General features: G+C 45.6%; 1 protein-coding gene across 1 annotated transcript; it reads right to left on the bottom strand.

Moving 5' to 3' along the window:
• Positions 1 to 1,893: 1,893 nt before the first annotated feature.
• On the bottom strand, positions 1,894 to 26,524 carry LOC138769463 (free fatty acid receptor 2-like). The gene is made up of 2 exons (XM_069947964.1): positions 26,441 to 26,524; positions 1,894 to 3,377 (listed from the first exon to the last, which is right to left on the bottom strand). Exon 2 carries the CDS (start codon positions 3,359 to 3,361, stop codon positions 2,387 to 2,389), a length of 975 nt encoding a protein of 324 aa, XP_069804065.1. The 5' UTR covers positions 3,362 to 3,377; positions 26,441 to 26,524; the 3' UTR covers positions 1,894 to 2,386.
• Between the last annotated feature and the right edge of the window lie 455 nt (positions 26,525 to 26,979).

Here is a 26,979-nt window from a genome sequence, read left to right as displayed (position 1 = left end):
GACAAGATAGGCAGGATTACACATCTGATAATAGCAGGCTGTGGACAGGGCTATGAAAGCAGGATCTACTGAGCAGCTAGAGACAAGATAGGCAGGATTACATCCCCGACAATTGGAGGTTGCGAGCAGGGCAGTAAAACGTGCAGGCTGTGGGCAAGGCTATAAAACAATCTACTGTGCTACTGGAGACAAGATAGGCAGGAATATACCAATGATAATAGCAGTATGTGAGCATGGCTGTAAGCCTGTGGGTGGAGCTATAAAAACCAAGTATTCTCAGGTATTCTACTTCTTCTAAAGTTCTGGGAGAGCACAGTACTAAATTGGGTTGGGACTCTCGAGACAAACTCCTCTCCACTACTCTGAACTTTCACGACTTAGGGTAGTATTACACAGGCCGATGGGGGCCCGATAATACCTGTAAACGAGCAGCGATCTGCTAGATCGTTGCTCGTTTACTTGGCCTATTACACAGCCCAATAATCGTTAAACAAGGGCTGCAGGGACATCGTTACCGATGTCCTTGCAGCCTTTGTTTAAACTGCATACATACCTAATCCATGGTCCAGGGTTCCTCTTCTTCTTAACTTCTCCCTGGTCCGCGCACTTCAGCTTCACAGCGGCTTGTCTCTGCTGACAGGCCGCTCAGCCAATCACTGGCTGCGGCGGTTCCGGACTGTGATTGGCCGAGGGGCCTGTCAGCTGACACAGGCCGCTGAGAAGCCGGAGCGCACGGGACCCGGTAAGAAGCTCTGAGGAAGAGGAACCCTGGACCATGGATTAGGTATGTATTCTTCTTTGCTAATCGTCAGCGTCGGCCGTGCACCGCTATTACACGTAGCGGTGCACGGTCGGCGCCCGACGATTATAGGTCTGAACTTATATCAACGATCAGCCGATGACAACGATCATCGGCTGATCGTTGTCTTTATTACATGGAACGATAATCGGCCGAATCGGGCCGATTCGGCCGATTATCGTTCCGTGTAATAGTACCCTTGGGGCCCTATTCCACCGGACGATTATCGTTTGCATAATCATTAACGATTAACGATCTCAAACGACCGCTATTGCGAACGACTTGAAAACGTTCACTCATTTCCATGGAACTATAATCGTTACTTATGATCGTAATTGCGATCGTTGCTATTTATTTGCTATTGCGAACGACCGAACGACGTCTTATTCAATGCGAACGATTTGCAAACGTTTTGCGAACGAGCATTGATAAAAGTAGGTCCAGGTCTTATAAAGCGATCAACGATTATCGTTTAGATTCGAACGATTTAACGATAATGTGAACGATAATCGTCCGGTGGAATAGGGCCCTTACTCTTCTCTGCTACTCTGAACTTACTCTACTTCCCAGCACGCAACCAAGTCAGCACTTGTATTCTACCTTAAAAGCTCTCAACACAGATTTTGTCCAGTCAAGTGAAAAGTCTATTGTCAGCTGGTGTGCTAAGTATTCCTTTAGTAAAGAAGAGTTTATTTATGATAACGGGACCTACACAGTAGTTACACCATCCTTGGGTCATCACCCCTTTCTGTGAGTGTCGGTACTGACACTCATATCAGTCATATCTCCACTCCGGACCACCATTATAAGCGCCCAAGGGACCCCCTTACATCCCGGCAGGTCACCGACCAAGGGGGAAAGGGTATAGTCAGCCATCCTGAACTAAAAGTAGGTGTGTCTCATACCTGTGTGCCCAACCGGAACTGGCATCACAACAGTACAACCAGCGGCTGAGCTATACTCCAGCCAACCACCACAGTAGTGGCGTCACACCAACCACCACAGCAAGTGACCGTTTGCAGCAGCACCACACTCTCCATAAAACCAATGTATCAAGCATAGAAACACATTCCACTGCCAATAGCGACTTTATTACACATAACTATCTCATATTGGAGCAAATCTCCCAGATATGGTAATGTCGTACCCACGACAGATGTGGCATAGTCTCTCCTTGGTCATGATGTGGTTGGTTTCGGTGTGCATAATGTATAATGCCAAATACAACTACACCATCGGTTATGGTAAATCAGTGGTCATCCTTCATGTGGCTTCTATGGGCCACAGGACTCAGTTTGATCATATTTTCCCATTGGGGCTTAGAGAGTCACTATTCTTCATAGTTACCATCATGTGAAGCATGGAGGAAGGGATCATTGTGCTTTCTGCTTCTTTAGTGGATCGTGTTCTAGAATCTCATGTACAGGTGTTGTCTTTTCTGTGGACCGCCTTGGCAAAACCCAATGTAAACTTACTTAACGTTACAGGCCAACCATCGTCACACGTCTTTAACACAGCAACGACACAACAAAAATGTTATGGTCCAATAAATTAGATATAGGTCAAATAGGTCTAATAAATAAGACATCAAGGTCCGAACTTTGAGCTGTATATCTGGCTGTCGGACATCTGGTGAGATAGTTTTATGCTCTGCTTGTCCATTATCTGATGTAGAGCCGGGCTTCGATGGCAGATGTTTAGCTTCATCAGGCAACATCTACAAGAGTGCTGAACTGCGGTGGAGGAGAAGTAGAAGATGATGGGGTCCAGACTCGCATTGAATGTACTTAGGAGCAAAGCCTTTTCCCTCCAATCCAAGTTCTTCTTCTGAACAAATCCGACCAAGTGAGAGACGTTGTAGGGGGCGAAGCATACGGCAAAAACACAGAGCGTGGTAAGAACCAGGCCAATGGCCCGCTGCTTCTTGACCTTGTGAATGTGCGGAGAAGATATGAGGATCCTGATGAAGCTTCCATAGCAGAAACAGGTAATGAGGAAAGGGAGGCAGAACAAGAGAAGGCCCAGCTCTAGACGGAACGGTAGCAGGACCTCCATCTGCTTCTTGGTGAAGTTATCATAGCACACAAACTTCTCACTGCTGACATTGGAGACTTGTTGGTACTCCGTGATGTAGACGATGCTACAATGGGCAAATGAGCAAACCCATAGGAATCCGCTGATGGCCACCGCGTAGCTTGGCTTACGGTAGAGTTTGTACTTGAGGGGGAAGGCTACACCAAGATACCTTTCCACACTCACCGCCGTCAGGAACAACGTGCTGGAGTAGATGGTGCTGAAGTAGAAGAGACCACTGAGAGGACACAGGAAGGAGGGCATGGACCACTGACCTTGCAAGACCTCTGTTACCTTGAACGGGAGAAAAACCAAGAATGACAGATCGGATACAGTCAAGTTGAAGAGCAGGATGGCGTTGGGGGTGGCTTTGATCCGTAGCTTTCGAATCAGTGCATGAAGGGCAAGGAGGTTGGCTGGAAATCCTGTTACAATTGTTATAACGTATATCGCCAAGTACATGTATCTCTCTTCTGCTGCTGGTGCCATGGTGACGTCATAATCTCTAGGAAGAAAAAAAGACGAACAGATCAGTCATGATCAAAAGCAATGGACGTGCCCTACACGGGTCAGCAGAAAATCATAGGAAGATGAATCCACTAATGCTGATTGAAAGTTGTCCTGGGCCCCCACCAGTCAACCATTGATAACCATACAATTTAGATGTTGGCTGAATGCACCTGATGCCCCACACAATGGCATGCTTGGCCTGGTTGTCTTTTATGAATCTTTAATGGAAAGGGGAATCCAACATACCTGATGCATTTCGGCCCCAACATCTTTTATCGAGAGAGAGTAGGGACACCTCGGTACACACTAGATGGTTGGCTAGACTCTGTTAAATTTACAGGGTTGACTGATGATCTAAAAGTGTACAGGCACATTAGGTCTTATATGTAGGCTGCGACTATAGTTGGTGTTACTAAACCAAGGGTCAGCCTGCTCTTCTGTACTACAAGGTGGTAGAACAAGTGGCGGCAGGGCCGCCATCAGGAATTTTTGGGCCCCATACAGCCAAAATGTCTGGGCCCCCCTACCAAAATGGGGGACATATTATTGTTTTTTTACAGCCCAAAATATTTGCTGATTTACAAGCCAAAATATAATGTATGGTACCTTTTCTGCAATCTCTGATATGTCATAGTAACAGTTATCAGTATTGCAGCGTGTAGTTGTACAGGTAGTCAGTACATGCTGGGAGTTGTAGTGTAGTCACAGGCTGACAGCTAACGTGCGACAACACTAAAACTCCCAGCATGCACTGACAGCCTATGACAACATTACAACTCCCAGCATGCACTGACTGCCTGTGACGACACTACAACTCCCAGCATGCACTGACTGCCTGTGACGACACTACAACTCCCAGCATGTACTGACTGCCTGTGACAACACTACAACTCCCAGCATGTACTAACTGCCTGTGACAACACTACAACTCCCAGAATGTACTGACTGCCTGTGACAACACTACAAATCCCAGCATGTACTGACAACCTGTGACAACACTACAAATCCTAGCATGTACTGACTGCCTGTGAGGCTGTGACAACACTTCAACTCCCAGCATGCACTGTCAGTACATGCTGGGAGTTGTAGTGTTGTCACAGGCAGTCAGTACATGCTGAGAGTTGTAGTGTTGTCACTGGCAGTCAGTACATGCTGGGATTTGTAGTGTTGTCATAGGCTGTCAGTGCATGCTGGGAGTTGTAGTGTTGTCACAGGCAGTCAGTACATGCTGGGAGTTGTAGTGTTGTCACAGGCTAGCTGTCAGTACATGCTGGGAGTTGTAGTGTTGTCACAGGCTAGCTGTCAGTGCATGCTGGAAGTTGTAGTGTTGTCACAGGCTAGCTGTCAGTACATGCTGGGAGTTGTAGTGTTGTCACAGGCTAGCTGTCAGTACATGCTGGGAGTTGTAGTGTTGTCACAGGCTAGCTGTCAGTACATGCTGGGAGTTGTAGTGTTGTCACAGGCTAGCTGTCAGTACATGCTGGGAGTTGTAGTGTTGTCACAGGCTAGCTGTCAGTGCATGCTGGAAGTTGTAGTGTTGCACCAGCTGGATACACATAGAATGGGAGAACCCTCTCTGACACCACATGACAGTCCTCCAGCTCCCAGCATGTCTACTAACTCAGCTCTGCTACACCGGCCCAGCACATGTTCCTCTCAGGTGTCTCTAACTTCTGACCTCTTCAGTGTACGGGAGTCGGGGAGAAGACATCACCATTGGGGGAGCATGATCCCAGCATGTGCGATGGCACGGGACACACTGCCCGCTGGACTCACAGGACACGCTCACCTGGCCGCCATGTTTGAATTAGGCAGCACCAACAGCTGCAGCAGCATCCCTGTCAGCGAACAAGCGCCCTGTCATGAACTCTTCATCACATGACACGGAGGATCCTACCCATAAATAACTCTGTGGGATGAGGTGATGGGGGCGCACATCGGTTCTGGTCTCCTGGGGGCGGGCAGGCGAGCGGCCCAGCAGTGGGTGCCCTGACCTGCAGGAAGAGCAGTTTGCCCGGAGTGCTACAGCTCCCTCTCCAGGTCAGAGCACACTTTTCATATACACACACTCTCTCACACACATTCACTCTCACACATACATACACTCTCACACATATATACATACATACATACACACACACACATACATACATACATACACACACACACATACATACATACATACACTCTCACACATACATACATACATACATTCACTCTCACACATACATACACTCTCACACATACATACATACATACACACATACATACATACATACATACACTCTCACACATACATACATTCATTCACTCTCACACATACATACATACATACATTCACTCTCACACATACATACATACATTCACTCTCACACATACATACACTCTCACACATACATACATACACTCTCACACATACATACATTCACTCTCACACATACATACATTCATTCACTCTCACACATACATACATTCATTCACTCTCACACATACATACATACATACATTCACTCTCACACATACATACATACATACACTCTCACACATACATACATTCATTCACTCTCACACATACATACATACATACATACATACATACACTCACACACACATTCACTCTCATACATACATACATACATACATACACATACATACATTCATTCACTCTCACACATACATACATACACACATTCACTCTCGCACATACATACACTCTCACACATACATACACACATACACACACTCTCACACATACATTCACTCTCACACATACACACATACATTCACTCTCACACATACCATACAATCACACACACAAACACTCACTCACTCACACACATACTAACAGGCACTTACATTTCCTTAGGAAGCTCCTTACATCTTCCCAGCACCTGCAGATCCTCTGTCCTCCTCCTCCTCACCGGCACCAGCTCTCCCGCCCCTCCCCCTCCTCATCTGCACGGGGCAGGAAGGTCTGTGATAGCCAGGAGGGTGAGGGCCCCGGTAACATCTCCACACAGGGGAGGGAGCAGGATCCCCAGACTGCAGCTTAGTGAGAAGAACAGGTCTGTAAAGGTCGGTTCTTGTCACTAAGCATTGCAGTGTCCTGTCAGCAGCACCGGGCCCCCCTCTGTGAGTCACCTGGCCCGGGCCCCTTACAGCACTACCGGCAATACTGCCCTGATGGCGGCCCTGAGTGGCGGCCCTCCTGTTCCAGGATGGAAGTACACGGTGTGAAATTCCTCATTGCACAATGTTCCTTTTTGATAATAAATTGAGGCATGTGACTATGATCTGGAGAACCTATTCCCGGATTTTATGGTTTCCTTCCTCGGATTAAACAAGATCTTGTTCACAGGGAAACCACTCAAGTGTAGGTGGAAACTAGGATTACGCATCTGACCAATGAGCCAATAACGGGTCACAGGGGGATGCATCAGTATAGAGACTGGCACAGGGGGAGGCATCAGTGTAGTGACTGGCACAGGGAGGAGGCATCAGTATAGTGACTGGCACAGGGGAGAGGCATCAGTGTAGTGGCTGGTACAGGGGAAGGCATCAGTATAGTGACTGGTACAGGGGGAGGCATCAGTATAGAGACTGGCACAGGGGGAGACATCAGTGTAGTGACTGGCACAGGGGGAGGCATCAGTGTAGTGACTGGTACAGGGGGAGGCATCAGTATAGTGACTGGCACAGGGGGAGGCATCAGTGTAGTGACTGGCACAGGGGGAGGCATCAGTGTAGTGACTGGCACAGGGGGAGGCATCAGTGTAGTGACTGGCACAGGGGGAGGCATCAGTGTAGTGACTGGCACAGGGGGAGGCATCAGTGTAGTGACTGGTACAGGGAGAGGCATCAGTATAGTGACTGGCACAGGGGGGAGACATCAGTGTAGTAACTGGTACAGGGAGAGGCATCAGTGTAGTGACTGGTACAGGAAGGAGGCATCAGTATAGTGACTGGCACAGGGGGAGGCATCAGTGTAGTGACTGGCACAGTGGGAGGCATCAGTATAGTGACTGGTACAGGGGGAGGCATCAGTATAGTGACTGGCACAGGGGGAGACATCAGTATAGTGACTGGTACAGGAGGAGGCATCAGTGTAGTGACTGACACAGGGGGGAGGCATCAGTGTAGTGACTGGTACAGGGGGAGGCCTCAGTATAGTTACTGGCACAGGGGGAGGCATCAGTATAGTGACTGGCACAGGGAGGAGGCATCAGTATAGTGACTGGCACAGGGGAGAGGCATCAGTGTAGTGGCTGGCACAGGGGGAGGCATCAGTGTAGTGATTGGCACAGGGGGAGGCATCAGTGTAGTGACTGGTACAGGGGGAGGCATCAGTATAGTGACTGGCACAGGGGGGAGGCATCAGTGTAGTGATTGGCACAGGGGGAGGCATCAGTGTAGTGACTGGTACAGGGGGAGGCATCAGTGTAGTGACTGGTACAGGGAGAGGCATCAGTATAGTGACTGGCACAGGGGGGAGGCATCAGTGTAGTGACTGGTACAGGGGGAGGCATCAGTATAGTGACTGGCACAGGGGGGAGACATCAGTGTAGTAACGTACAGGGAGAGGCATCAGTGTAGTGACTGTCACAGGGAGGAGGCATCAGTATAGTGACTGTCACAGGGGGAGGCATCAGTGTAGTGACTGGTACAGGGGGAGGCATCAGTATAGTGACTGGCACAGGAAGGAGGCATCAGTATAGTGACTGGCACAGGAGGAGGCATCAGTGTAGTGACTGGCACAGGGGGAGGCATCAGTGTAGTGACTGGTACAGGGAGAAGGCATCAGTATAGTGACTGGCACAGGGAGGAGGCATCAGTGTAGTGACTGGTACAGGGGGAGGCATCAGTATAGTGACTGGCACAGGAGGAAGCATCAGTGTAGTGACTGGTACAGGGGGAGGCATCAGTGTAGTGACTGGTACAGGGGGGAGACATCAGTGTAGTGACTGGTACAGGGCGGGAAGCATCAGTATAGTGACTGGTACAGGGGGGAGGCATCAATGTAGTGACTGGCACAGGGTAGAGGCTTTGAGCTAGCGGCTAGACAGAATGATGGGTCTGGCTGCTGCATTAAGGATAAAGTAGAGAGAGAGTATAGAGAACTACAGGAACAATAACAATAATAATTATGACTGTCACAAAGTTATAAAGTATTGATTGTCTAATGCAAAGAATAAACTCCTGAGATACAGCTGCTGGAGTCACTCAGTAATGATTCTGTCCTCCTGGTTCTCCAGGAACATGACAGCAGGATGGAGGCCGGAGGAGGCAGCTGCAATAATATATCTATTGATCGCAATGTATACTGTACAATATAAACTATATTAGATAGGAGTGGGCTGGTAGGTAAACAACCACTGAATGATCAATTGATACTGAATTAACCACTGAATGATCCATATCGGCTCTTATGGTTGTTCACACTGTTCACCAGGGGGAGGACACATTATTTCCTGAAGAACACACTGTTCCCAGCAGCGTAGCCACCATGCTGTATTAGGCCATATTCACACAATGTATGTTTAGCATAAATCACAGCTGTTGTTGCAAATTGCTCTGTATTTAAATCAATGGAATCCCGACCAGAACGTATACACATAGTATAGGCTCCGGATGTGATTCCATCCGGCCACACGGAAAACTCAAAATGTCAGTTTTCTGCGGTCGCTATTTATTGAATAAAGGCCGCGGAGAACCTGTCAGTTCACACAATGGAGTGTGCGGTTCCGACCGTACTCTCCATTGTGTGCAACTGTGAATTGGGCCGGGTCACAGAACGGCCGGTGTTATGCGCAGTGGGAAAATGGCCTTATACTGTTTCCCCCTATATCACACAATGTAAGGGTACGTGCACACTGCGGAATGATGACGGATAACCTGTTGCATATTCCGCAGCTCGCACCCACCCGTGCATAGAATAGAGTCTATGACACGGATGGAGGCGCACGTGCCCGCCACAGTCCATGGGCGGGTGAGAGCTGTGTAATGTGTGACGGGTTATCTGTCGCCATTCCGCAGTGTGCACGTACCCCTATACTGCAGTAAGTAGGAGTAAGTGGCCACCATAGGGCACCATGTTACAGATTGGACCTGGCCCTCCTGATAGGACATCACCACACTGCTACCCCACCACATACACACATATAACACACGGCTTCCACACCGCGTTCTTGCTGCTCGGACTCTTTCCCATCGGTTCTTATGATATTCCAGGAACCTGACAATGGATCTGTATAAACATGACGGAGTCTCGGGAGAGCCATTGGGGATCTCATAACTGCTCCCTGTGGAGACATCTCCTCCTCTAGACTGTTCCGCTCTTTGTACTCAGGCCCTGCATCTGTATGATAAGGAGTGTTATACTGTCTACTGTATCTCAGCTGCCAGCTATTATATCTTTTTATCTTTAACCCTCCCAGCATTACAAAGAAGCTACAATGTTGCAGATTAAGCCTGCCAGGGACTTTTTTACATCAGCTATCTCGGAATGGAGGAGGGGGAGACAGAGGGAAAAGATGACCTGAAAGTGACACAGTTTAATGCTGCGTTTACGCAAAGTGACAATTCGCCCAATCGATCGTTTAATGATTTTGAAGCAACAATTTGTTTTTTATAACGATCAGCGCTTAGACGTATAAATCATTAGAAAATTCGTAAGAAAAATCGTTAATGCCATCGTTTTTAAGATCTCTTTGGCCTATCTTTCATATAGGGGGAATCTTTGAAAGACTGTTTACACAAAGCGATCCGTGAATTTTTTTGCGAACGACGAATGACGATTTGAGAACATGCTGAAAGATCAAAATGAACGATTTCTCGCTCGTCGATTGATCGTCTGCTGTGTTTACACGGAACGATTATCGCTCAAATGCGATCGTTATTGCAAATATTTGAATGATAATCGTTCCATGTAAACGCTGTAAATGGCATCAACAGGCGGAAATGGGGCCACTGAACCTTTACCGCCATGACGGGAGATAATATACGATGATGCATTTCTATGGGTGTAACTCCACCTCCCAGTGTCCTGAAAAAACTTGTGTAAACTTGCATAAATAATAATACTTCACTTAAAGTGTCACTGTTGTTTAATTTTTTTTTTTTTTTTTTTCAGAAATCAATAGTACAGGCGATTTTAAGAAACTTTGTAATTGGGTTTAATAGCCTAAAAATGCATTTTAATTATGAAAAAGCAGTTTGAAGCTCTCCCCCCTGTCTTCATGGTTCTCTATGGAGAGGGGAGGGGTGGAGGGAGGGAGATGAGGCACCAAAACAGGACAACAAAGAGTTAATTTACAGCTACTTCACGGGGCTTTCTTCTTTGAAGTCTGCACTGACCTCTCTATACTGGCTTTTACACGGGTCCTGCTGTGTAATCCTTTGTTCTCTGCTCTCTGCTGGCGACTAATCTCCCTCCTCCCCCCTCCCCAGGTTACACAGGGCTGACTGATGTAAACTAGTCCAGATTTCCTGATAATGAGCAGTGAATGAGAGGGGGGGGGGACCTGGGGAAAGGCTTTTCGAATGTACATAATGGCATATTTGCCTAATAAACCCAATTACAAAGTTTCTTAAAATCGCCTGGACTATTGTTTTCTGCCAAAAGAAACAAACAAACACGACAGTGAATCAAAGTATATGAGTAGAAATGAAGCCTGACACATCCCTGACTGATAAAGATTCAATCATATCTCCTCTCAGGAAGAAAAGTAAGGGAAAACTGCCAGGAAGAACTAACACAGGAAAGGGGAGGAGCCTATTAACAGAAAAATCCACCAGTTTAGAAAATATATGGCCAACTATGATACTGTCAGATAGCTACACCCAGGCCCAGTAACTAAAGACTAAAGAAGTGTACAGCCCAATGCTATACCAAGATACTGCTGTATAGAGGATATAGGGTTATAGCTGTATTGCTGTACGACTTTCTTACCATCAGGCCCTGTGTCAGTTTTGGCTGGAGTGTTCCTTTAATAGTTAATGATTGTATACTACCTTTTGTACCATAGTATAATCAAAGGCCGCTTATCGTGTTTGGGAAAACTTGACATAATCCTATATAAATGTCCGAGCTTGTACACACACATACATTACATATTTCTGGAGAGACAAATGACATTTATTAGTGACCGATCCTCATCAGGTTCTTAGGACCTCTTATCTCTATAACCCTGCATTCAATGGGCCTGAGAACTTCAACATGATGAGATATTAAAAAGCAATCTTCAAGAAATGAAGAACCTTGCCAGAATTCCAGGAAGTAGTTGTCACTCTTTCTAACATGTTTTCTCATATGAATTTAAAGGGACATTATCACTTCATTTCAAGTAGATGGAAAACAAGGCCCCTAATAAGTCACCTATTCCCCCTCAAGATTACTACTTGAAAAGTTAAAAACTTGAAACAATTACTTGAAAAGTTAGGAATATCATGGAAGGGTGGACTACTATTGTGAGCAATCTACTGGGGAAGGTTATTCCAATATGTATAATAACAGAACTGCTATAGTACTGCTCCCATGTACAAGACTATAACTACTATAATACTGCTCCTATATACAGGAATATAACTACTATAATGCTGCTCCCTATATACAGGAATATAACTACTATAATAGTGCTCCTATATACAGGGATATAACTACTATAATACTGCTCCTATATACAAGAATATAACTACTATAATACAGCTCCTATATACAGGAATACAACTACTATAATACTGCCCCCTATATACAGGAATATAACTACTATAATACTGCTCCCTATATACAAGAATATAACTACTATAATACTGCTCCTATATACAAGAATATAACTACTATAATACGAACTGGAGAGAATGGAACCGCTGCACATCCCATCTATGGCTGATACTAATGCCGCTAGGCCTATATTAAAAATCAACACCAGAGTGTCTGTATATGAATTGATCAAGCCATATTGCCCCGTGTACCACCGCGCAGGTCCTCTGGTCCACACGGGTCCCTACGCTAACTCCACACCGTGTCGGTCAGCGACCGCCAACCCCGCAAAGCGTGCACGTGCAGGGAAGGGAGGCCATGGAACGGCCCTGCAACCCCAATGTCACAGGACCAGACCCAAAAAGCCCCACCAAAACCCAGCCAGCACCACCGGCGGGGAAGGCTGCCCCCAAACGACACAAGTATAGATATGGTATTACACTTACCATTGCTGCTCTCACAGAATGGGGAAGACATAGGGTCCAGACATGTGAGCACAGGCATCTCCTGCTAATTTTGGTCATGTGGGTCTAAGGCCCCGTTCCCACTGAGCAAAGCTAGCGGAATTCCGCGACGGAATTGTCCGCCGCGGAATGCCGTTAGCCTCCCGCTCATAATGGGACTCTATGGGAGGCGCGCGCTGCTGCTCTATACGCGCTGAAGAATGAACATGTTCATTCTTCAGCGCGGACAGGGCAGGAGCGCGCGCCTCCCATAGAGTCCCATTATGAGCGGGAGGCTAACGGCATTCCGCGGCGGACAATTCCGTCGCGGAATTCCGCTAGCTTTGCTCAGTGGGAACGGGGCCTTATAAAGGAGTGCTAGCTGTTCAGAGAGGGAGAATTGCAAAACACGAACTGGAGGTGCAGCACTCTGTTTCTTCCCTGAACCGCATAACTACTATAATACTGCTCCTATATACAGGAATACAACTAATATAATACTGCTCCTATATACAGGAATATAACTACTATAATACTGCTCCTATATACAGGAATAAAACTACTATAATACTGCTCCTATATACAAGAATATAACTACTATAATACTGCTCCTATATACAGGAATACAACTACTATAATACTGCTCCTATATACAGGAATATACCTACTATAATACTGCTCCCTATATACAAGAATATAACTACTATAATACTGCTCCTATATAAGAGAATATAACTACTATAATACTGCTCCTGTATATAAGAATATACCTACTATAATACTGCTCCTATATACAGGAATATAACTACTATAATACTGCTCCTATATACAAGAATATAACTACTATAATACTGCTCCTATATACAGGAATACAACTACTATAATACTGCTCCTATATACAGGAATATAACTACTATAATACTGCTCCTATATACAAGAATATAACTACTATAATACTGCTCCTATATACAGGAATATAACTACTATAATACTTCTCCTATATACAGGGATATATGTACTATAATACTGCTCCTATATACAGGAATATAACTACTATAATACTGCTCCTATATACAAGAATATAAGTACTATAAGCACAAGCCTTTGAGTAAGGAAAATAGAAGCCAGAGACACTCACTAGGTTTCTGCAGCAGTCCTGGTTTACTATCAAGGTGCCATCATGCAGGTACGTTCAGGGCAGGAAGAGACAGGTCCAAGGGTGCTGGGCACGACAGCTGAAAGTCTGTGACTTGTCATTAAGGGTTTTCTCTTTGCCTCAATTTTTTTCTTACAGCGATAACATACATTGGGGGTGTCTCTGCTGCGACTATTACATACATTGGGGGTGTCTCTTGCATTTTTCTCTGTGCTAATATATTCCATTATATAGAGGAGTATTTTCCTGTCTTTTTTTACTTGCATTAAAGGGGAACTCTCGTAATTTTTTTTATGTTTCAAATCAACTAGTGACAGAAAGTTAGATAGATTTGTAATTTACTTCTGTTTAAAAAAGTCTCCAGTCTTCCAGAAATTAACAGCTGCTGTATGTACTGCAGGAAGTGTTGTTTTCTTTCCAGAGGTGGACAGAGGTGGCAGCAGAGAGCATTGTGTCAGACTGGAAAGAATACATTACTTCCTGCAGGACATACAGCAGCTGAAAAGTACTGGAAGACTGCAGATTTTTAAATAGAAATAAATTACTAATCTATATTACTTTCTGAAACCAGTTAATTTGAAAGGAAAAGAAATTATCCGGTGTACCCTTGCACTATGGGGTACTAGAAAGCTAACTACCAATCCGAGCCCAATGACCAGTGCCTCAGTGGTACCGCAACATCTTAACTACTACCATAACATCTGCAGCCCCTGGGTCACCACACCGCCATATCTGAGTAAATAGAGTGTACTCTCTATAGTGTGTAAGGTCGCTGTCCTGTAGAATAGTCACACTGCATTAATACTAATGGGACCACAACAGAGATCTATAAAGAAGCTTCCAGTCCTGACTGCAGACGACTCGGGTTATCAGACTCACTGGAGACGTCCAGCTATTTAGGGGGTGACTGTGACTCCAACGGGAGAATAGTGAGTGCAGCTCTGGAGTATAATACAGGATGTACAGGATCAGTAATGTAATGGATGTACACAGTGACCTCACCAGCAGAATAGTGAGTGCAGCTCTGGAGTATAATACAGGATGTACAAAATCAGTAATGTAATGGATGTACACAGTGACCCCATAAGCAGAATAGTGAGTGCAGCTCTGGAGTATAATACAGGATGTACAGGATCAGTAATGTAATGTATGTACACAGTGACCGCATAAGCAGAATAGTGAGTGCAGCTCTGAAGTATCAGGATCAGTACAGGATCAGTAATGTAATGCACACACTACAAAATGTTCTGCGGTGAGGATACTCTAATACACCATATTTTAGGCTCAATTCGGACGTTTTTGCCGATTTCCTCCCTGTATAAATATTGAACAGGTGGAATTGCACATAAGCAGCTTCAAAGGGCCCTTCACCGTTTTATAGCACAAAGTGTTTTCATTCCACTCTAAGAGCGGTGTCAGCGCCCAGAACTTTATTGTACTGATTTGCTAGTTCATTCAAACATTTTCCTTGTAAAATAAATGGATGTGTTATGTTTGGGTGTGAGGGTTGTACAGACTGTCCAAAAAATGTAGAGGAGACAGCACATCCAAAAAGAATCTTCACTTTTAATCACACAAGTGCAACGTTTCGGCTATAACACCAGCCTTTCTCAAGCAGTGATACACAATACTCTCAAGTGCTCAGTATATATGTATGTGTGCACAATCAATGATAATCAATCAATAAAGTGATTCACAAATATAAATAAAGTGAAAAAAGTAGAAAAAGCAGATATTAAAATGCATAGGGTGTAATGTATACAATGTACAGTGTGTCAATAAGTAAAACTAATCAGTGATCATGAACAATCGGAGTGCAGTATATTTGTGGAAATATCCCTAGTGTAAACAAGCTAAGTATAATACATGTGTAGGTAATCAAAATCATAAATAAACAATCAGTCAGTTAATACATACACAACGCCGATGTCAGTGAATCCACATGGAGGATGACGAGCCTGGAAGCGTCCGCGCCGCCTGCCGATGACGTCACAACAAGCACGCCCCCAGGAGGCACCGCCAATCTAGTCACATGATCGGGAACCCAGTCACATGACCGGGAGAGATGTCACATGACGGCCGCGCTCCAAAGCGCATGCGTAGTGTGCCGACCATCAGACAGGAACACAGACCCCTCCATGAGAGTCATCATCAAAGACGTCGCCATGATGAAAGAGGGCAGTTTGCCCTTACATCATGGTAAGGTCCCAGGATATATTTGATGAACATATATAGCGACCAGTAACTAGCAAAGGATAATGAAGGGCAAGAATAAGGGCATATTGTAAAAAATAAGTTAATAGTGGGGTGGGAAAATAAATATGTAAATATATGAAAAAATGATGCTGATAAATGGTAAAGCATATATGGGGAAGGAGTAAATAAATATATAAATATATAAATATGGCAATTATTAAAGGGCCGACCTACAGTACATAGGAGGCTAAGCAGGGCCACACAGTGCACAATGAGAATGTCTATGACGGGTCATGAGACCCCTAGGGTTATAAGAAGGGGAACCAACCAAGGACATAAAGAAATGTCACAACACTCGTAAAGTACCGCAACAGTCAATGCCCAAGGTACCAACTTCAGGAAACCACACGTAGTGCACGTGTCCTGGGTCGGTAATATGGCTCAACCCTCCTCAGAGAACCCAATTGTCGCCCTTTCCGCACAGGCCCACCTCCAAATAATTGTACTATCGGTCCAGCATCCACCCAGACTAGAGATAGGGTATCAATAATGGATCAAACAAATATAAATATAAAATATAGAGACCATTTATTAAATGCATATATGTTCACCCATATGTCCAAAAATGAACCATATTAGAGCCCCAATGTGCTGAAAAATATAAAGAAACCATGGCCCTAAAAGATAACTAGACGTCATCAAAAATAGTAATCGTAGAGTCAAATTCCATGTGTGAATTCTGGCGTATGCGTGCAGTAGCTTCCGATTGAAAAAAAATCCACAAATCATTCTGAAATAATTCTTTCAGTCTGTAAAGAATGCAAAAGAGAGGACATGTTATAATCATGGTATCGGTCAAGTAGATATAATCAATATAAACATAATGCCAGCATAGGTATAACTAATATGTGATAGATAGAATATGTTATTTCAGGCAAAAAATTACCAAGTCGTATATAGAAATTCAAAACATATGTAACGTTATAGGTACTAGATGTAAACGAGGTAGAGTATAGTGTATCCAGTGTGTACTACTAGCTAAGGGGGCACAAAAGATATACTCATCAGGGAGCTCAGTGGGACTGTCAATGAGAAGGGAAAAAGAAAAAACCAAAGGGGAGAAAAAAAGGAGAAGATGGAAAAAAAGAAAAAGAGAAAAACAGTGGGTTCAAGAGAAAAACAGAAAAAAAGAAGGAAAAGATGGAAAAGATTGTACAGGCTGTGTACAGTACGTCCTCCGACATGCTTCATTTGCTGGGTCAAGTTAGGCTAGTGCCATACTGTGTGTTACAGTGTCTATTGGGGGGGGGGGGGGGGGGCGGTCTGTATCTATCTATATGTACATATATGCTATAGCCATTCCATTCCAAAATAGTACTGTCCCTTTAATTTGTACAATGCTTGAATCTCCTCTTCGTGCTGTGTACCGTATCAGGTGATCACACATCACGGACTTATAAAACCTTTAAAAGAAGTGAAGGTATAAAAATACGAGACGGTGACTACTAGGGATGAGCGAACCGGCTGAGGTTTGGGTTCGTATGAACCTGAACTCTCGGCTTCTGATTCCCGCTGTCTGCCCGCTCCGTGGAAAGGGTGGATACAGCCTGAGGACCGCCTAGAAAACTGGGATACAGCCTATGGCTATGGCTGTATCCCAGTTTTCCAGACAGTCCTCAAGGTTGTCCACGGAGCGGGCAGACAGCGGGAATCAGAAGCCGAGAGTTCAGGTTCATATGAACCCAAACCTCAGCCGGTTCGCTCATCCCTAGTGACTATCAGACGCAGAGGCACATGGCCAGGTGGATGTAGCATCTCCATGACTGACCAGTCAGATTTCCTGTATAACACGTGTGCAGCCTCAGATATGGCCGACAATCTATCGGTCATCAAGGAAATAGTTAATGGCTGCACTGAGGTGACGGGTAACAGAAGGTGTTTTCCACCTGTCGTCCATTAGCTATACATGTTTAATGTCATTATTATACAGGAAAACTGCACAAGATGGGATGGGGGAGGGTGGTGGTTGGCTTTCTGAGGTCAGTAATAGCAGGTGGACAGGACATGAGCTATGAGATTCTGAAATATATTTACACTCACCGGCCACTTTATTAGGTACACCATGCTAGTAACGGGTGGTCTTCTGCTGCTGTAGCCCATCTGCCTCAAAGTTGGAAGTACTGTGCGTTCAGAGATGCTCTTCTGCCTACCTTGGTTGTAACGGTTGGCTATTTGAGTCACTGTTGCCTTTCTATCAGCTGGAACCAGTCTGCCCATTCTCCTCTGACCTCTGGCATCAACAAGGCATTTCCGCCCACAGAACTGCCGCTCACTGGATGTTTTTTCTTTTTCGGACCATTCTCTGTAAACCCTAGAGATGGTTGTGCGTGAAAATCCCAGTAGATCAGCAGTTTCTGAAATACTCAGACCAGCCCTTCTGGCACCAACAACCATGCCACGTTCAAAGGCACTCAAATCACCTTTCTTCCCCATACTGATGCTCGGTTTGAACTGCAGGAGATTGTCTTGACCATGTCTAGTTGGACTAGGTCCATGTGATTGGCTGATTAGAAATTAAGTGGTAACGTGCAGTTGGACAGGTGTACCTAATAAAGTGGCCGGTGAGTGTATATATATTATATTTTCTGGCACTAAGAAAAAAAAAATAAAAAGATAATTCTTGGGTGGACCAAAATTGAAGAAAAACAATTCTTACCTACTCCTGGTCTCCTGCAGTCACTCTGCACTCTGCTTCCAGTACCCTGCTGTCTCATCCACAATGAGCGGTCAGAGAAGGACCTGCCCTCACAGCCTGTGGTGTCCCACCAGGGATGTTGCTATTGGTTACACTCTCGCAAAAGCCTGTACTTTTATGTGTAAGTGGTAATGTAGTAATACCAGAGTTTTACCACAAGATGTCGTCGTTATAACTATGTGTATTCAGATATTGCACGGCTGTAGGTTATTGTTTGTGTATTTCATGGATCTGCACACCAATGAGAGTTCTTTCTTCTCTTCACCTATCATCTCTCTCTTTACTTCTTCACATGAACTTTTCACCCACTCACAACACACCTTACATGCACTATAGGAAGTCACATGGGTAGAGGAAGTGTAGGGTCTTTTGCTTTTGGATTCTGAAGAGGAAGGACACAAGCTAGGATGCTCTCTACGGCAATCAAGTTGGGCCCTGGCTCCTGCCAGGTCCCCAGTCTAAGTTGTGGTCTAGACGGACAGCACATGCATCTAGACACAGTTTATCTTCAAGTCACCATATTCCACACTATGCAGTGTTAAGCTTCCACTAGAGAGGACAAGTCAGGAATCATCCTAACCCATGCCGTGGACCAGAGAAACACAGTGCAGGACAGTATTCACAAAGAAGCAAAGTTGCTAGAGGTCTATTCACTCTATTTCGCAGCGCAGGTGTAATCAGAGAACTCTGACCACTCTGCTCATCCCAGGTAACAAGGTCTGGGGCTTGTGTCACCCTCTAGGATGGGTCACCCGACACTGGTGGGCAATAGGTGATGCAAAGACCAAAAGAGTCAAAACACAGGCATAAGTGTTCTCTCTCTACTCTCAAGTATTCTCCTATTTCTACCTCTGAAGTTCCAGCAGAGCACAGTACTACTTGGGTTGGGACTCTCTCGATATCTTCCTCTCTACTCTTCTGATCCCCTTTTCTACCTCTCATCACGCAACTCAGTCAGCACAGCTGTATCACTCCTTCTGCTCTCAGATCTGGACTCTTAAGTATTGAGTAACTTATCAAGTGTAAAGTATTGTATCAAGGAAAAGCTGTATTATCTGCTGCCTACCTCAAGTATCTTCAGAGTAAACAAGATTATATTTATGCTAAAGAGACTCAGTGATTCCTCATTAAGCGCCGACACAGCACACACCTTCCTTGAATCATCCCCCATTTCTGTGGGTGGCAGTACTAATATTCCGGGTGGGTCACTATTCCACTCAGGCTCCCCAGTTCTTGTGTATCCCCCGTACCCGGCCTAGCCATGATCGCCTTTCCTTTATTCCCCTTTCTTGTGAGGAATAAGCCTAACTTTTTACAAGAGAGACTGACGCATCATAGCACCAGCCACGATGCATAAGGACAGAGGCATCTAGTGTTTCAGGTTTATTGTGGACGATTTCATTATTGCCCAAAGCCAAAGTTTTACTTGTACACTTATTGTATATGTTTGCTAATATAACCCTTGCTGTGCCCTAACTTTCTGTCCAGACTTTCTCCAGGTGTTAGGCAGTGGACGACTCTTTTCAAGTGGGGGAGTATGTGGTGTCCCACCACGGTTGTTGCTAGTCTATACACCCGTTGCAAAAGCCTGTACTTCAAGTAAAGTGGTAATGAAGTTATGCCTAAGTTTGGTGTCAGGATGGTATCTTTGCAGAGCATTTGCGCCCCTTGGCTCGTGCTGTGCGGCCGAGAAGTCGCTGATATTCTTGTATTCTGTTTCTGTGCTTTTGTTTGCAGTGTGTGAACACTGGTTTATATGCTCACCTTTGTTGGGAGACACACCCGAATTCAACTGCTGAGTTCTGTCTGGCCATGTCAGGGTTTATCTGTGTTTTGGTTCTGCTGTGACTGACAGGTCTTCCTGCCAGTGGATCTGTTTTGTTCTCAGGTGTCTGTGCTTGGAGATCAGGGGGATGGTCCAATTACGTTCTGGACCAGAACCCTGGCCTCCTATATAACTAACCCCAGTCTGTGTTCTCATTGCTGGTTATTCAGTATAGCTTCCCTGTCCTGCATCTATCTGTGTTACCTCTGGTTTTCTGTCCCTTGCCTTGTTTTCTGACTACCCTTGCTTGCTGCCTGCCCCTGACCATATTGCCTGTTATTCAACTACTCTTTTGGATCCTGATTTTGTACTTTTGCTGCCAGACCGTTGTTACCCGGATTGTTGACTATTCTTCATTGTGTTTGTCTGTCTGTCTTGTATTTGTCTTCCACCTAGCCAGTGCAGGGACTGCCGCCCAGTTGCTGCCCTAGGGCTTAGCCTAGGGGGGCAAGTAGGTAGGGGCAGTGGGCGGGGCTGAGCTTAGGGCTCACTGTCTTGTCCTGCTTTCTGGTTCCTAACATTTGGCCTCTAGATGTCACTATTATTTGTATATGCACTTGAATATTGCACAGCTGTAGTGAACAAGGGGTTATTGTTTGTTTGTATTCTGCGCACTAATAAGAGTTTTTTTCTGTTCTCCACCTATCTCTAGTCTCTTTTCTTTTCTCTGCACTTTCCTCTCCACCACTAACAGGAGGTTTTACACACCCTATAGGAAGTTGTCACATGGGGAGAGGAAGTACACGCCCACACTTAGGGAGTTTTATCCAAGTCTTGGTAGAGAGAGGATGCACAACAAGACGGTTCCTGCTGTAGTTCATCTGGGCCCTGGCTCTGCCAGGTCCCCCACTTGTCCAGTGTAGTCTACTCGGGAGTTTGGTAGGGGACAAATGTATGGGAAACACAGAGACTCTTTTCTTCTTCAAAGCAACACTTATTCTTATTATGCAGTGCTAAACCACTCAGGAGAGGGCAAGTCAGAGATCACCCCAATCTACGTCGTTAAGTGTCTCTAAAAGTGCAGGACAGTATCCTGAAACGAGGAACTGATCCGGATAGAACAAAGTTGCTACAAGCCTACGTACTCTATCTCGCAGCGCAGGTGTAACCAGGTAATCTTGGCCACCTTGCTCAACTCAGGTAATAAGGTCTGGGGCTTGTGTCACCCTAGGAGGACGGGTCACCCGACACTGTAGGGCAGCAGTTGGTACAGCGACAACAAAGGTCGAAACCAGGGCATAAGTAGTCTTCTACTTTCAAGTATTCTTGAGTATTCTATTTCTTCTTCTAAAGTTCCGGCAGAGCACACTTCTACCTTGGGTTGGGACTCTCAGCACAAACTCCTCTAAACTCACTCTACTTCTCAGCACGCAATCAAGTCAGCACAGCTCTTCTGCTCCAAAAGCTTTTACTGCAGATTGTGTCTAGTCAAGTTAGAAGTCTATTATCTGCTACTGTATTAAGGGGAACCTGTCACCCCCCCGTGCCGGGGTGACAGGCTCCCGACCCCCCGCTACAGCCCCCTATACTCACCTGATCCCGCCGGGTCCCGATTCTGGATCCGGTCGGGTCACAGAGATCTCAGCCGCTGCAGCCCGGAGCCCGACTCGGGAGCCTGTCACCCCGGTACGGGGGGGTGACAGGTTCCCTTTAAGTATTCCTGAAGTAAAGGAGAACTTATTTATGGTAACAGGACTCAGTGATTATTGCTCCGGCCCCTACACAGTAGCTACACCATCCTTGGGTCATCTCCCTTTCTGTGGGTGGTGGTACCAATAGTCCGGGTGGGTCACAGCTTCACTTCGGACCACTGTGATAAGTACCCAAGGGACCCCCCTCACAGCCAGGGGAAAGGGTATAGCTTGCCACCATAAAATAAAAGCAGGTGTGCCCCCATACCTGTGTGCACAACTGGCACTGGCATCACGACAACCTACCATCCAGCTGAGGTACACTCCGACCAACCATCACAGTAGTGGCGTCACACAGTACCATCTGGCAAGTGACTGGTCGACCATAGTGCTCCACACAGGCAAACAGCCAAAGTCTGATCCCACCTCCTTGATGTTGGGAAATGGCTGTGCTCCATGGAGATGACTCCTAGGGGCCGGCTCTGGAGGGTTAATCTAGCAATGCCAGGTTTATGAAATGACAGGTGCACTTTAAGGATGTCATGTGACTAGGTGTCATGTCTTCCTGATCACTGGTAATAAGATTAGCGGACGATGAGCTTAGTGGTCTTGTATGAGATAAAGTACACAGAGATCATCTATCTGGACACTGACGTACGGGGGTTTCCTCATTAGCGGAGTCGCACCGCCAATAATTATCGTTTCCGTGGCGACAGTCCTCATTGATCGATGCGACCCCAGAGCATTAATGACAATGACTCAGTTGTTTTCCATTGTATTATAGTTATCCATCAATAGGACAGTGTAAGACAAGGTCAGCCATGGTGATGGCGGTGATTTGGAGTTTCTCTTTCAGGCTCGGTTTACACTACTCTTTTTCATCCGTTTTTGCAAATGATGGACAAAAAAAATGGGTGCATTTGTGTGCGTCCGTTTTTCCATTGACCTCCATTATAAAAAAAAAAAAAAGGATCAAAACGCATAGGTGGTGAGCCACATTTTTGTGTACACAAAAAAACGGACACGTTTTGATCCCTTGTTTTTAGAATGCACCCGTTTTTCCATCCATTTTTTTGTAAAAACAGATGAAAAAAAAAAAAAGATGAAAAAGACTCATTGACTTGTCAAGCGAATTCATGACTATCTGCAAACATAAAACCAGAGGCTTTGACTGCTTCTTTAACACTACACCCCTGCCCCTATATATACTGTATTTATATATATAACAATACGGTAAGATGTAAGATATGTTTGATACCCCAAGTTACTTTATACGACAAGCTATGAACCCATCCATGGAAGTGCCCTTTAAGGATCCTTCCTCTTCCTAATATATGAATTGTACCAGGTGAATAGATTTGTCGTTGTTGTTGTCGTGTTATGACCACTGCCACAGTATCTGCAGAATGGTTGTTATTATTACGGAGAGGAAATGGAAGGAGCCGCTGATAATTGCGCTTCATTGTAATTAATGACATCATAGGAAGCGGCAATTGTCATAATGGGATTAGTGGCAGCAATCAGTGTATGGATCACGGCCCGGGGGGACGTGTCACAGGGCAGGTTATGAGGAAGGATGTCACTCTCACAGGCAGGTGACCTCCCGCATTATCCTCAATATAAAACATCCCAATTAGATTCTCAATTTGTGCCGTATTACATAACATTAGCAAATATTGAAGGATGTTTATTGTAGCTGAGGGTAGAACTGATGACTGCACACCAGATTACATATAGTAGTGGGGTCACTGTGTACATACATTACTTATTCTGTATAATACTTCAGAGCTGCACTCACCATCCTGCTGGTGAGGTCACTGTGTAATACATTACATTACTTATCCTGTACTGATCCTGAAATCTTGTATTATACTCCAGAGCTGCACTCACTATTCCGCTAGTGGGGTCACTGTGTACATACATACTTTACTTACATTACTTATCCTATCCTCTTGTGTCACTATCCTGTACCCCAAGTGTCAGTGTGTTATTATCCTGTACCCCAAGTGTCACTATCCTGTACCCCATGTGTCAACGTGTCACTATCCTGTACCCAAAGTGTCATTATCCTCTACCCCAAGTGTCAGCGTGTCACTATCCTGTACCCCAAGTGTCATTATCCCGTACCCCAAGTGTCAGGGTATCATGAACGCTCACCGCTCCATAACAAACAACACACACATCAAATCAGGTTAGTTTCTATTGTCCTGAAATGGTAGTAAACTGGTATAACCGAAATTGTACAAAAAAATATAAACAAAATCAGGACAGCGAATGTACGGTCCAATCTATAGGGCTATGATCCTAGAACACCAATACTGCTCATGTACTGACAGGGGGGGGGGGGGAGCTGGCGACATCCCCCCCAGGATACTGTGATTCAGATTGGACCGGTCTGACCACAGAGTTGTGAATTAGAGGTGGAGCTGCCCCTACCCCCCCCCCCCCCCCCGGCTGGCATGGTCTCATCTGGCAGGCAGTACCCAGTACTCCGGGTGACCTGACGCTTTGGCAGGCACCATTTGCACACATACACAGTGCTCGGCTATGAGAGGCTATTAATGGGGCTGTGTAAATCTTCCTCTTGGCACTGATGCCGCCATCTGTGTAGACCGGCCGATTACAGGCCTCCTGTACACAGCTCACTTCCTAGCCTCTTATCGGATACATACAGCTCCACGTCTGCAGGAAGAGCTCAGGCAGCTGGGAACTTAAAGGGTCAGTCCACCCCAAATGGGCAACTCCCAGTTTACTTTCCAGGAGGAGGATATTAGTGGCCTACTTTTAATATCAGATTGGTGTGGGTCAGGCTCCCAGAACCCCTCAACCTGCAAATATAGGGTCACACAACACTTAAAGGGGAACTCTGCTAAAAATGATTTTCTTTGAAATCAACTGATGTCAGAAAGTTATATAATTTGTGTTTCTATTTAAAATATTAAGTCTTCCAGTACTTATCAGCTGCTGTATGTTCTGCAGGAAGTGGTGTATTCTTTCCAGTCTGACACAGTGCTCTCTGCTGCCACCTCTGTCCATGTCAGGAACTGTCCAGAGCAGCAACAAATCCACATAGAAAACCTCTCCTGCTCTGGCAGTTCCTGCCTGGGACAGAGGTGGCAGCAGAGAGCACTGTGTCAGACTGGAGAGAATACACCACTTCCTGCAGCACATGCAGCAGCTGATAAGTACTGGATGGCGAGATTTTTTAAATAGAAGTAAATTACAAATTGTATAACTTTTTTGAAGCTCTATTCTGTGTAGCATCAGTAGGTAGGTTTGTCCTGGTAAGCCGGGGGAGTAGTTTAGCTGTACGCCCTGTCTGTGTGGTAGGGATGCCAATGCACATGGACAACGTGACCGAATGGAGAATATGTACCAACACTGGCCCAGTATATGAGGGGTGCCGGGTATCTTCCCTATTGCAGAGAAATATGAACAGGGTACCAGCTATGTGAAGGAGGGAGGGGAGAAAGCGAGATATGTAGCAGAGCCAAGTTAGTGTTCTCACTGTCAGTCTGCATAGTTTCTGCATTATGACAATGTTTGGAGCTCACATAAAGAAGTCCATTACAGAGCCCTGTGCCGAATGACAAACTCAGCTCTACTAGATATAATACATATTCTGTATAGGTATAGCAGAAACTGGTTTCTAAACTATCTCAGCTATGCATCTGTGTTACAGTATATCACGACAATGCTTTGATTTCTGAAACACAGGCAGTCCCATGTAAAGATACAGACGGCACAGCGTGATGTCACTTGGAGCCGAATGACAAACTCAGTTCTGTAATTTATAACAAATTCATGGATCTTTGTAGCTGAGCTAAATCCTATGTATATTTTGTGCACTGTGGTGATGCTGTTATAACGCAAGAGGTTTAGCTGCAGTCCTATGTAAAACCATAGATAACACATCAGGACACATCACTATGAACAGAACTAAATGTAAAAGCTCAATTACATCTGACAGACTCAGCTCGGCTACACCTGGCAGACTCAGCTCGGCTACACCTGGCAGACTCAGCTCGGCTACACCTGGCAGACTCAGCTCGGCTACACCTGGCAGACTCAGCTCGGCTACACCTGGCAGACTCAGCTCGGCTACACCTGGCAGACTCAGCTCGGCTACACCAGACAGGCTCAGCTCGGCTACACCTGGCAGACTCAGCTCGGCTACACCTGGCAGACTCAGCTCGGCTACACCTGGCAGACTCAGCTCTGCTACACCTGGCAGACTCAGCTCTGCTACACCTGACAGACTCAGCTCGGCTACATCAGTATAGAGATAACTTACTTGCGGTTGCTGTGTGAGTGCTGTGCCCTCCTTTCTGGGAAGCTCCGCTGGTTGTTACAGTCTCCAGCTCCACCACAAATGTAACTGTGCAGCAAGTTGTATGGGGGTGAGAAGTTGCTGCTGTCACCATCATCATCATCATCATCACCCCCCTGGACCTGAGCCTCTTGTATTGGAGGGGGCAGGGCCTCTGGAGGGCTAGAGACCAACGAAGCACATCATTAACCCTTTGCAAATTGGATTATGACTTCATCGACCAATCACTAGACAGCTCACTCCTCCAATGCTGCCGCACTACAACTCATCTGCCTCTGCTGTTCCCTCCCAACTGTCCAACTGTTTCACACTGCTGAGTAACCAGGCAGATTTACCATTCAGGAACCTGGGAAAGCTGTCATGGAGGACTCACGGGTGGTCAGCCAGCCTTCCCACTCTATAAGGTTTACTGTACAGCCTGGTGTATTAGTGGGAGGAGGTGGGATGAGAACTAAAGATCCCTGATCGCTCTGAAGTCTGATCGCAGATGTCCAATTTCTCCA

This window comes from Dendropsophus ebraccatus, chromosome 12 (assembly GCF_027789765.1).
Source record: "Dendropsophus ebraccatus isolate aDenEbr1 chromosome 12, aDenEbr1.pat, whole genome shotgun sequence".
NCBI lineage: Eukaryota > Metazoa > Chordata > Amphibia > Anura > Hylidae > Dendropsophus > Dendropsophus ebraccatus.
This window is presented reverse-complemented; position numbering and strand designations above follow the sequence as displayed.